At 45.0% G+C, this 13,443-nt stretch overlaps 1 protein-coding gene across 3 annotated transcripts in view; it reads left to right on the top strand.

Moving 5' to 3' along the window:
- Window positions 1-788: 788 nt before the first annotated feature.
- LOC120064055 (tubulin polyglutamylase TTLL4-like) overlaps window positions 789-13,443 on the top strand; it is a 34,738-nt gene continuing 22,083 nt past the window's right edge. The window contains exons 1-4 of one of the 3 annotated variants that reach the window (XM_039014380.1): window positions 789-1,065; window positions 2,029-4,234; window positions 6,466-6,572; window positions 9,707-9,764. In XM_039014380.1, the coding sequence (XP_038870308.1) occupies window positions 2,586-4,234; window positions 6,466-6,572; window positions 9,707-9,764 (1,814 nt within the window). In that variant the 5' untranslated portion in view covers window positions 789-1,065; window positions 2,029-2,585. The remainder of the gene's footprint in view (window positions 1,066-2,028; window positions 4,235-6,465; window positions 6,573-9,706; window positions 9,765-13,443) is intronic. The other 2 variants (XM_039014379.1, XM_039014378.1) reach the window with 2 other exon arrangements.

The raw sequence follows: 13,443 nt of genomic DNA, 5'->3' as shown, positions 1-13,443 counted from the left end.
AAGAAACAGAATAAATAGAACAGTCAGCCCTGTGCAGACTCTGTAAAGAGGAAACATAATCGATAGAAGATATTTTCTGGTATTGTCCATCGGTGGCTCGCTTTTGGAGTCAGATCCAGGAATGGTTATGTCATAATATCAGGGTTCAGATGGACCTGCAAACTGCATTGTTATGGGAACTAAAAAAACACGATCATTCAATGGGAAATGTCATTACGTTCTTGGGTAAAGTATTTATTTTTAGGGCAATATCGGTAGAAATGTTACAAATTGGGAGGTTCAGGACCCTCGTCAGACATCATAGTAAATTGGAGGGATGTATTGCGAAAAGGAAATAGCAAGATATGGCATTATACTGGGAAAGACGGGTTAATCTGTGGACATCGGAGGGTTGGAGTTAAGATCAGAATGAATGGTGATTGGCCGCTGTGGCTGAATATCCAACACAGGAAATTAGGAATACGTGTATAATTATTTAACTACAGGTACTGTAGATGTGAGCGAAATAGCTTTAAGTAGAAGTATTGTTGTTCGTTAGTTTACTCCAATCAGGGTAGGGATGGTAGGAGGGGCAAAAGCAAAGAAGAGAAAAATGACAACAATCAAAAAAGTTGTGGATTTTTTTTACCATTCTCCCTGATTCCGAATATATAAACGTCACAGTCGTGGCATGCTTGGTTCAATAGCTATTGACGAGAGAAAACCGAATATCCAATATGAAACTAATTTTACTTCGGTCATTGGATACAGTTTGTACAGGGTGGCGTCTTCACAAGCATGACTTGTCAACTATCAGTAGAATATGTCTTGTTGATGTCAAATAAATAAGACAAGTTTTTAATAATACATTATGAAATGTAACTAATATAGACCCGTGTTTTGGGATCATTTCATTAATTGAAGTTCTGGAAATGTGTCAATACCGATCTGCCTCAGTTTGTGGTTGTTAGGAGGCAACGATGAAGGGTTAAGGGAACTTTAGCGCTGCGAGACTACACTTTATTTGGGGGTGAAAAGCACAACCAACACCACCACTGCTGCTGTTGCGCCACGCATTGGGCCCAGGTAAATGTAAACATTTGATATGTTGTAACCATGTACGCTATAGTGAGTATTTAACTAGCTAGTAAAAGCTAGAGGCCTCTCTGAAATTCGTTGAAATGTTTCTCCTCCGGGGTTGTTAGCTAGTTTAGATTTTTTTGCGGGGGGGGGGGGGAGTCGTCCACAGAGTATATACTGTAAATGTTGTCCATATTTCACAACTAAGTTAGCTAACAGAGCGTTGCTAGGCCCGGTTTAAAACGTACTTCAGGACTCCGTTTGAGCGGAATTTCTAGTCGGTTAACGTGACCGATTTGACCTTTTCCATTATAATGTAATCTTGAGGCCGTCATTGTAAATAAGAATTTTCTCTTAACTGACTTGCCTAGTTAAAGGTTAAAACACCCTGACGGTATTCCCCGATAGCTAACGAAGGCTAGCATTGACAGCCAGCTTCATGTTGAAACCACATGGCTGCTTACCGGCTCGCTAGCTGGCAACCGGCTATTTATAAGCTACGGTCACCGTGCAATTAAAAGTGCTGATACACCCGGAGACGTGATACTTGTCAACTGGCTAGTTTATTGCTAAGCTTACGTTACCGGTATTAACCAACTCTCTGGTTACACTGACTGTCAATTAACTTTACTTAGCTAGCTACCATGATGGCTAACTGAACGAGAATTGCTAACCTTTCATCAAGCTAGATATTATGCAGCGTTCATGTCATGTCGGAAACTCGGGGCCACCGAGTTAAAGGGAACGTGTTATTTGCGTAAAGCTTACTATTGGTTGATTCTGATACAGCCCAAGTGGGGGAACTCGAAAATCATGCCACATTCACGTCATGTTGGAAATGACGTTGACGCAGCTTTACAGTTTCATGTTGTCATCAACCACCTGTGTCAACTTTGGTGATTCTGGTTTTTAATTTCATAAATTGATTTGTTTGTTGCATGGTAATCCCCTAACTCCCTCAATTCCCAGATAAATCCATGCCAGGAGGGTGTGAGATGGCTCTTGATGTCTTCTAATTTGAGCTGAAGACTAGTTGAAAACACGGGCCTCCTGCTCCCGGTCATCAACCCTCATTATTCGAGCCAAGTCTACAGTGTTTCATACGGCTAACAGTCACACTAGTCCCCTTAGCCCCAGAGAGAAGCCTCTTCAGTACTCTTGTCAGTGTCTCCCGGCGTTGCCAGTGACTCTATAGGCCAGCTGAATGTGAGGGTGGATCAAACTCAGAAGAACCAGCTTCATAGTGCCTCAGGGAAACCCCTCTACAACGTGCCTTCAACCTTTCTGTGCCTGCAGCCACTAAACTAGCTAACAAGCCACAGTGTCCTGGTAGCTCTGACGTTATCTCATACGGACATAACCCTGCTGTGTTGGAGCCAACCGTTCACAGTTACAGGCACGGATCCTGGCCCCGCAAAAGAGCCTTGTCACTCCAGCCTGCGCCCTATCCCACGTGTCCATCTCCACCAAAGGCAGAACGCATCTTAAACTCAGCGTCACAGCCTGCTGAAAGCACCACCACCAGCATGCCCACCAACCAGTCAGTCTCCTGGACCAGTGGCAAGCTGAGAGACAATAGCAAAGGGTTTATGAGGCCCACTATGGGTAAAGTGCCTTCCCGTCCCAGACAAGAGACTACCCAGACAAGAGACTCAGCAATACCTTTGTCCCCCCTGACCCAGTCAGATTCCTATTGCCGTGGGGGGGACAATGTGGACGGTAAAACACAGGCTATGTTCACACACACACCCCACCCCCCCAACACTGTTCCTTTTCAGGATAGATCAGCCCACCACCTTGCTGTGGCACAGAATCAGATCTGGAAGCTTCAGGACCCATGTCAGTTTGAAAGCCTGGTGGCAGCAGAAATGGAGGGGGCGGACCACCCCCAGAGGCTGGGGTGTTGTCCTGTTGGCCACGGAACTCCTGGAACTCCTCCTAACACACCGGCAGAGAGAATCAGGAAGTTCAACTCTGAGTTGGAGTTCACTGAGACTGTGAGGAAGCTGACACAGTCACGAGACGCGCTCGCCCCTCATCCCAGGAACGAGACTGTTAACGGAGTTACTACTGGACCCTCAGGGTCCAACATGGATCCAGTCAAGATGGACAAAGTCGTGACTACTAGCTCTGTCTCAGTCATCCACAGCCTTGCTCCAGCCAAACCCTCTGTACCACTCTGCCTTACTAAGAGAGACCAGGAGACGGAGCCCTCTGTCTCTCCCGTGTCCATGGAGACCTCCAGTGCCTTCAGCCTCGACAGCAACGCCACAACAACAAACAGTAGGAGCACAGCAGCCTCCATGGCACCTCTACCCCACGCAGGGATGACTCTAACCCAGTCCCCTACCCAGGCCAGTGCCACAGCTAGTTCTGGTGCAGGGATGACTCTAACCCAGTCCCCTACCCAGGCCAGTGCCACAGTTAGTTCTGGTGCAGGGATGACTCTAACCCAGTCCCCTACCCAGGCCAGTGCCACAGCTAGTTCTGGTGCAGGGATGACTCTAACCCAGTCCCCTACCCAGGCCAGTGCCACAGCTAGTTCTGGTGCAGGGATGACTCTAACCCAGTCCCCTACCCAGGCCAGTGCCACAGTTAGTTCTGGTGCAGGGATGACTCTAACCCAGTCCCCTACCCAGGCCAGTGCCACAGCTAGTTCTGGTGCAGGGATGACTCTAACCCAGTCCCCTACCCAGGCCAGTGCCACAGCTAGTTCTGGTGCAGGGATGACTCTAACCCAGTCCCCTACCCAGGCCAGTGCCACAGCTAGTTCTGGTGCAGGGATGACTCTAACCCAGTCCCCTACCCAGGCCAGTGCCACAGTTAGTTCTGGTGCAGGGATGACTCTAACCCAGTCCCCTACCCAGGCCAGTGCCACAGCTAGTTCTGGTGCAGGGATGACTCTAACCCAGTCCCCTACCCAGGCCAGTGCCACAGTTAGTTCTGGTGCTAGTTCCATCCCAGAGAACACTGAGGTGGGTTCTGAGTCGTGTTCAGGGTCTACTCAGAGTTGGAGGCCTTCTGTCACCTCGGTAACGACCCAGATATCTGCCTTACACCTGACCAAGGAGAGGAGTGTCCTGTCTCTACAGGGGGGGCACAGCAACAGCCCCTCCCAGTCCCTACCTGCCCTGGAAGAGGAACAGCAGGCTACTGAGTCACCTCAGCTCCCCAGGTCAGTGCTCTCTCACATTCTACAGGCGATGGTTAGACTAGATCATAGCATGTTTTGAGCATTGAAAAAGTGATATGTACACAATCGAGCTTAATTCCTCCTCCTGTCACCCGCTTTGACGTCTATAAATGTACTGGTGATCTACTTAAAGGAATACTTCTGGATGTTGGCAAAGAGGCCCTTTATCTACATCCCCAGGGTCAGGTGAACTCGTGGATACCATTTTTATGTCTCTGCGTTTGTAAGGAAGTTGCTAACAAGCGCCAGTGTGATTGCTAGCTAGCGCCAGTGTAATTGCTAACTAGCGCCAGTGTAATTGCTAACTAGCGCCAGTGTAATTGCTAACTAGCGCCAGTGTAATTGCTAGCTAGCGCCAGTGTAATTGCTAGCTAGCGCTAGTGTAATTGCTAACTAGCGCCAGTGTAATTGCTAGCTAGTGTAATTGCTAGCTAGCGCTAGTGTAATTGCTAGCTAGCGCCAGTGTAATTGCTAGCTAGCGCTAGTGTAATTGCTAGCTAGCCCTAGTGTAATTGCTAGCTAGCGCTAGTGTAATTGCTAACTAGCGCTAATGTAATTGCTAACTAGTGTAACGGATGTGAAATGGCTAGCTAGTTAGCGGGTACGCGCTAGTAGCGTTTCAATCAGTTACGTCACTTGCTCTGAAACCTAGAAGTAGTGTTGACCCTTGCTCTGCAAGGGCCGTGGCCTTTGTGGAGCGATGGGTAACGATGCTTCGTGGGCGACCGTTGTTGATGTGTGCAGAGGGTCCCTGGTTCGCGCCCGTGTCGGGGCGAGGGGACGTACTAAAGTTATACTGTTACATTGATGCTGTTGACCCGGATCACTGGTTGCTGCGGAAAAGGAGGAGGTTGAAAGAGGGGTGAGTGTAACGGATGTGAAATGGCTAGCTAGTTAGCGGGTACGCGCTAGTAGCGTTTCAATCAGTTACGTCACTTGCTCTGAAACCTAGAAGTAGTGTTGACCCTTGCTCTGCAAGGGCCGCGGCCTTTGTGGAGCGATGGGTAACGATGCTTCGTGGGTGACTGTTGTTGATGTGTGCAGAGGGTCCCTGGTTCGCGCCCGTGTCGGGGCGAGGGGACGGTTTAAATTTATACTGTTACACTAGCGCCAGTGTAATTGCTAGCTAGCGCTAGTGTAATTGCTAACTAGCGCTAGTGTAATTGCTAGCTAGCGCCAGTGTAATTGCTAGCTAGCGCCAGTGTAATTGCTAGCTAGTGCCAGTGTAATTGCTAACTAGCGCCAGTGTAATTGCTAACTAGCGGTAGCGCAATGACTGGAAGCCTATGGGCTCTATTTCCGGCTGGCGTTAAGGCGGCGCTAGCGTCAAATGCATGTTAGTTTGCAATTTCGTCAAATATAGGTCTAGATTTTGTCATTTAACTTCTGTAAGCTATTTAATAAAGGACTAACATTAGAAGTGCAGTTGATTCCAAGGCAACACATAAAATACTGTAAATACACAGCTTGAAGCAACCACATATTTTGCCATGGAGCACGTTCTGATTGGCCGGTGAGGGGCCAAGCCTCGACACACCCACAACTTGTTTTTAATTCATCAAAATCCAGCCAGCCCCCCCCCCCCCCCCCCCCCCCCAAACAAAAATATTTCTAACACGCCCCTGAACCTACAGCGTTACCGCCTGCGCTTAGATTGACCTTTGCGTTAGGTTTGATAAAAATAGAGCCTTATGGGTATCTGTTAGCATATACCCATAGACTTCTTCATCGTGCTAACACTAGTTAGCATTGGCTCGCTAACCTGCCACTCTTCAACTTCCTTCGTACTGGACACAGAGACGTACGAAAATGGTATCCACATGAGTTGATCTGACTCTGTGGAAGTAAATAAAAAAGGCCTCGTTGTCAACATCCCAGAAGTATCCCAGGAAGTAGATCACCTGTACATTTATTGTGTTTTGTCACATTTTTACAGAGGTCAAAGTGGCTGATTTGATAGGAGGAGGAGGAATTATTAAACTCAATTATGTAAGCTAAGTATAGGCTAAGTATAGGCTAAGTATAGGCTAAGTGTCCTGCTTTTGTATTATTTGTGTTTATCATGAGATTAACAGTATGTTGTGTCTGTCCATACGTTCTTCTGTGTTGTTTGTCCATGGGACTCAGTGAGGGATAGTAAAAAAATGCTTTACAGATTAACCTATCAGATGTCTAGTTTTGAGTTTTTTTTTTCTTCCTGTCTGTCCATACAGTCCAGAGAGTGTTGCCATGCAGGAGGATGGAGACGCAAGGGATGAAGAGTTTCCTGATGATGAGCTGGATGACTGCAGTGGTGGTGGTGATGATGATGATGATGATGGTGAGGAAGATCCCTTTAACTAATCATTGAACCCCTCATCATCTAGACATTGTGAAAATGACACCACTTAATATGACTGCTGTAGCTAGGCTAATATAATGAATACTATATATCCTGTTTGTCCTCAGATGGGGCTGACTGCTGTAGCTAGGCTAATATAATGAATACTAGGCTAATATAATGAATACTATATATCCTGTTTGTCCTCAGATGGGGCTGACTGCTGTAGCTAGGCTAATATAATGAATACTATATATCCTGTTTGTCCTCAGATGGGGCTGACTGCTGTAGCTAGGCTAATATAATGAATACTAGGTTAATATAATGAATACTATATATCCTGTTTGTCCTCAGATGGCTCTGACTGCTGTAGCTAGGCTAATATAATGAATACTAGGTTAATATAATGAATACTATATATCCTGTTTGTCCTCAGATGGGGCTGACTGCTGTAGCTAGGCTAATATAATGAATACTATATATCCGGTTTGTCCTCAGATGGGGCTGACTGCTGTAGCTAGGCTAATATAATGAATACTATATATCCTGTTTGTCCTCAGATGGCTCTGACTGCTGTAGCTAGGTTAATATAATGAATACTATATATCCGGTTTGTCCTCAGATGGGGCTGACTGCTGTAGCTAGGCTAATATAATGAATACTATATATCCTGTTTGTCCTCAGATGGCTCTGACTGCTGTAGCTAGGCTAATATAATGAATACTATATATCCTGTTTGTCCTCAGATGGGGCTGACTGCTGTAGCTAGGCTAATATAATGAATACTAGGTTAATATAATGAATACTATATATCCGGTTTGTCCTCAGATGGGGCTGACTGCTGTAGCTAGGCTAATATAATGAATACTATATATCCGGTTTGTCCTCAGATGGGGCTGACTGCTGTAGCTAGGCTAATATAATGAATACTAGGTTAATATAATGAATACTATATATCCTGTTTGTCCTCAGATGGCTCTGACTGCTGTAGCTAGGCTAATATAATGAATACCAGGCTAATATAATGAATACTATATATCCTGTTTGTCCTCAGATGGGGCTGACTGCTGTAGCTAGGCTAATATAATGAATACTATATATCCTGTTTGTCCTCAGATGGCTCTGACTGCTGTAGCTAGGCTAATATAATGAATACTAGGCTAATATAATGAATACTATATATCCTGTTTGTCCTCAGATGGCTCTGACTGCTGTAGCTAGGCTAATATAATGAATACTATATATCCTGTTTGTCCTCAGATGGGTCTGACTGCTGTAGCTAGGCTAATATAATGAATACTAGGCTAATATAATGAATACTATATATCCTGTTTGTCCTCAGATGGGGCTGACTGCTGTAGCTAGGCTAATATAATGAATACTATATATCCTGTTTGTCCTCAGATGGCTCTGACTGCTGTAGCTAGGCTAATATAATGAATACTAGGTTAATATAATGAATACTATATATCCGGTTTGTCCTCAGATGGGGCTGACTGCTGTAGCTAGGCTAATATAATGAATACTATATATCCTGTTTGTCCTCAGATGGCTCTGACTGCTGTAGCTAGGCTAATATAATGAATACTAGGTTAATATAATGAATACTATATATCCTGTTTGTCCTCAGATGGGGCTGACTGCTGTAGCTAGGCTAATATAATGAATACTATATATCCTGTTTGTCCTCAGATGGCTCTGACTGCTGTAGCTAGGCTAATATAATGAATACTATATATCCTGTTTGTCCTCAGATGGCTCTGACTGCTGTAGCTAGGCTAATATAATGAATACTATATATCCTGTTTGTCCTCAGATGGGGCTGACTGCTGTAGCTAGGCTAATATAATGAATACTATATATCCTGTTTGTCCTCAGATGGGTCTGACTGCTGTAGCTAGGCTAATATAATGAATACTAGGCTAATATAATGAATACTATATATCCTGTTTGTCCTCAGATGGGGCTGACTGCTGTAGCTAGGCTAATATAATGAATACTATATATCCTGTTTGTCCTCAGATGGGGCTGACTGCTGTAGCTAGGCTAATATAATGAATACTAGGTTAATATAATGAATACTATATATCCGGTTTGTCCTCAGATGGCTCTGACTGCTGTAGCTAGGCTAATATAATGAATACTAGGTTAATATAATGAATACTATATATCCTGTTTGTCCTCAGATGGGGCTGACTGCTGTAGCTAGGCTAATATAATGAATACTATATATCCTGTTTGTCCTCAGACGGCTCTGACTGCTGTAGCTAGGCTAATATAATGAATACTAGGTTAATATAATGAATACTATATATCCTGTTTGTCCTCAGATGGGGCTGACTGCTGTAGCTAGGCTAATATAATGAATACTATATATCCTGTTTGTCCTCAGATGGCTCTGACTGCTGTAGCTAGGCTAATATAATGAATACTATATATCCTGTTTGTCCTCAGATGGGGCTGACTGCTGTAGCTAGGCTAATATAATGAATACTAGGTTAATATAATGAATACTATATATCCGGTTTGTCCTCAGATGGGGCTGACTGCTGTAGCTAGGCTAATATAATGAATACTATATATCCGGTTTGTCCTCAGATGGGGCTGACTGCTGTAGCTAGGCTAATATAATGAATACTAGGTTAATATAATGAATACTATATATCCTGTTTGTCCTCAGACGGCTCTGACTGCTGTAGCTAGGCTAATATAATGAATACTAGGTTAATATAATGAATACTATATATCCTGTTTGTCCTCAGATGGGGCTGACTGCTGTAGCTAGGCTAATATAATGAATACTATATATCCTGTTTGTCCTCAGATGGCTCTGACTGCTGTAGCTAGGCTAATATAATGAATACTATATATCCTGTTTGTCCTCAGATGGCTCTGACTGCTGTAGCTAGGCTAATATAATGAATACTATATATCCTGTTTGTCCTCAGATGGCTCTGACTGCTGTAGCTAGGCTAATATAATGAATACTATATATCCTGTTTGTCCTCAGATGGCTCTGACTGCTGTAGCTAGGCTAATATAATGAATACTATATATCCGGTTTGTCCTCAGATGGGGCTGACTGCTGTAGCTAGGCTAATATAATGAATACTATATATCCTGTTTGTCCTCAGATGGCTCTGACTGCTCCTCTATAAACGATGCCTCATCCACAGCCTCCATGCCCGTCCAGTAAGTTTCATAGCTTCAGGTTTTTCGTTTTTTTATTTAATGTTTTTCAAAATCATTGACATTGTTTGAATAGTTTGTGTATTTTTTAAATTACTATGTTATTGCAATTATTCTATTCAAATCTTTCTGGTTTCTAAGGTTTTGTCTGTACAGAGATGTATTCAAAGAAAAATATGTTTTTTTAAAGTTTTTATTTTTAGAATTGAATTGTGATGGTCTATATTGTGACATTGATGTCAGGTCTGTTTTGGTTATCTGTCAGACCACAAATTCACCCGGGTCATCAAATGAATCTGAAACGGACCAGAGAGTACGCTATATTTCTCAACATGGTTTCACACCTGTCATGTAGGCATCGTTGAGATTAACAGAAAGTTCAGTTAGTTATAGATAATAGTCTTTACAATGCCAGGAACACTTGACACAAACTCTGGGGGGGGAAACAACAACAATTATTGTAGATAAAAGCTTATTATTAATATGTGAAGACAGTAGTCATTTTTCATCCTGTTGTGGCTAGAACTCTGTAGAATGACCGTTCCTAATTCCAATGGCCCTCCTAGTCGGGACACCTGACAGTTCCCTGGCACTACGATTACAAAAACCCAGGAGAGAATATGTGACTTTTTGTTTGTTCTAATGGTTGCTGCTGGTGAAAGGTTGAAAGCACAGAGGCTAGTGGGAAGGTCTACCAATTGTCAATCATTGATTTTGAAGTGGAAACTATCCTTCGATAACGGGCTCCGATAGCGTTTGGCCGTAGCATGACGGCCCAGCTGATTTGTTGATTTGTTTTAGGCCGTTTTGGTTTTCTTCTTTCAGCTGAGGCCCATGTAGAGTAGGCCTGTTATCTCCAAGGCAGCCCATGTAGACTAGGCCTGTTATCTCCAAGGCAGCCCATGTAGAGTAGGCCTGTTATCTCCTAGTCAGCCCATGTAGAGGGTAGAGTAGACCTGTTATCTCCTAGTCAGCCCATGTAGAGGGTAGAGTAGGCCTGTTATCTCCTAGTCAGCCCATGTAGAGTAGGCCTGTTATCTCCAAGGCAGCCCATGTAGAGTAGGCCTGTTATCTCCTAGTCAGCCCATGTAGAGTAGGCCTATTATCTCCTAGTCAGCCCATGTAGAGTAGGCCTGTTATCTCCAAGGCAGCCCATGTAGAGTAGGCCTGTTATCTCCAAGGCAGCCCATGTAGAGTAGGCCTGTTATCTCCTAGGCAGCCCATGTAGAGTAGGCCTGTTATCTCCTAGGCAGCCCATGTAGAGTAGGCCTGTTATCTCCTAGTCAGCCCATGTAGAGTAGGCCTGTTATCTCCTAGTCAGCCCATGTAGAGTAGGCCTGTTATCTCCAAGGCAGCCCATGTAGACTAGGCCTGTTATCTCCAAGGCAGCCCATGTAGAGTAGGCCTGTTATCTCCTAGTCAGCCCATGTAGAGGGTAGAGTAGACCTGTTATCTCCTAGTCAGCCCATGTAGAGGGTAGAGTAGGCCTGTTATCTCCTAGTCAGCCCATGTAGAGTAGGCCTGTTATCTCCAAGGCAGCCCATGTAGAGTAGGCCTGTTATCTCCTAGTCAGCCCATGTAGAGTAGGCCTATTATCTCCTAGTCAGCCCATGTAGAGTAGGCCTGTTATCTCCAAGGCAGCCCATGTAGAGTAGGCCTGTTATCTCCAAGGCAGCCCATGTAGAGTAGGCCTGTTATCTCCTAGGCAGCCCATGTAGAGTAGGCCTGTTATCTCCTAGGCAGCCCATGTAGAGTAGGCCTGTTATCTCCTAGTCAGCCCATGTAGAGTAGGCCTGTTATCTCCTAGTCAGCCCATGTAGAGTAGGCCTGTTATCTCCAAGGCAGCCCATGTAGACTAGGCCTGTTATCTCCAAGGCAGCCCATGTAGAGTAGGCCTGTTATCTCCTAGTCAGCCCATGTAGAGGGTAGAGTAGACCTGTTATCTCCTAGTCAGCCCATGTAGAGGGTAGAGTAGGCCTGTTATCTCCTAGTCAGCCCATGTAGAGTAGGCCTGTTATCTCCAAGGCAGCCCATGTAGAGTAGGCCTGTTATCTCCTAGTCAGCCCATGTAGAGTAGGCCTATTATCTCCTAGTCAGCCCATGTAGAGTAGGCCTGTTATCTCCAAGGCAGCCCATGTAGAGTAGGCCTGTTATCTCCAAGGCAGCCCATGTAGAGTAGGCCTGTTATCTCCAAGGCAGCCCATGTAGAGTAGGCCTGTTATCTCCAAGGCAGCCCATGTAGAGTAGGCCTGTTATCTCCAAGGCAGCCCATGTAGAGTAGGCCTGTTATCTCCTAGTTAGCCCATGTAGAGTAGGCCTGTTATCTCCTAGTTAGCCCATGTAGAGTAGGCCTGTTATCTCCTAGTTAGCCCATGTAGAGTAGGCCTGTTATCTCCTAGTCAGCCCATGTAGAGTAGGCCTGTTATCTCCTAGTCAGCCCATGTATAGGGTAGAGTAGGCCTGTTATCTCCTAGTCAGCCCGTATAGAGTAGAGTAGGCTTGTTATCTCCTAGTCCGCCCATGTAGAGAGTAGAGTAGGCCTGTTATCTCCTAGTCAGCCCATGTAGAGTAGGCCTATTTTCTCCTAGTCAGCCCATGTAGAGTAGGCCTGTTATCTCTTAGTCAGCCCATGTAGAGAGTAGAGTAGGCCTGTTATCTCCTAGTCAGCCCATGTAGAGGGTAGAGTAGACCTGTTATCTCCTAGTCAGCCCATGTAGAGGGTAGAGTAGGCCTGTTATCTCCTAGTCAGCCCATGTAGAGTAGGCCTGTTATCTCAAAGGCAGCCCATGTAGAGTAGGCCTGTTATCTCCGAGGCAGCCCATGTAGAGTAGGCCTGTTATCTCCAAGGCAGCCCATGTAGAGTAGGACTGTTATCTCCGAGGCAGCCCATGTAGAGTAGGCCTGTTATCTCCAAGGCAATGCCATTCATTCCCAGTACAACAGAACAGATCCAGAGAGGTGGAACAGCATCATACGTGACTTTCATGTGGGTTTTGTCGTTCAATTCTTTGCCCAGATATTTGCCATTTATCAGACAATTGACCGTTGATTAGGAGGAAGACCGTTGATTAGGAGGAAGACCGTTGATTAGGAGGAAGACCGTTGATTAGGAGGAAGACCGTTGATTAGGAGGAAGACCCGTTGATTAGGAGGAAGACCCGTTGATTAGGAGGAAGACCCGTTGATTAGGAGGAAGACCCGTTGATTAGGAGGAAGACCCGTTGATTAGGAGGAAGACCCGTTGATTAGGAGGAAGACCCGTTGATTAGGAGGAAGACCCGTTGATTAGGAGGAAGACCCGTTGATTAGGAGGAAGACCCGTTGATTAGGAGGAAGACCCGTTGATTAGGAGGAAGACCCGTTGATTAGGAGGAAGACCCGTTGATTAGGAGGAAGACCCGTTGATTAGGAGGAAGACCGTTGATTAGGAGGAAGACCGTTGATTAGGAGGAAGACCGTTGATTAGGAGGAAGACCGTTGATTAGGAGGAAGACCGTTGACTAGGAGGAAGACCGTTGTAACGGAATGTGTTTGCAGTTTTTATTGATTAATCTTGAAGGTGGTGTAATGGTTTGGTTTAAAATAGACTTTAAAAAAATTATATATCTTTTTTAACCGAATGTCTCCCGTCGTTCCAACGACATGGCTGAGCTAACTCTGGGCGAAACAACTCAGGGCGAAA

Source organism: Salvelinus namaycush, chromosome 19 (assembly GCF_016432855.1).
Source record: "Salvelinus namaycush isolate Seneca chromosome 19, SaNama_1.0, whole genome shotgun sequence".
NCBI lineage: Eukaryota > Metazoa > Chordata > Actinopteri > Salmoniformes > Salmonidae > Salvelinus > Salvelinus namaycush.
The sequence above is the reverse complement of the archived record's forward strand: the minus strand, read 5'-3'. Positions and strand labels throughout refer to the sequence as shown.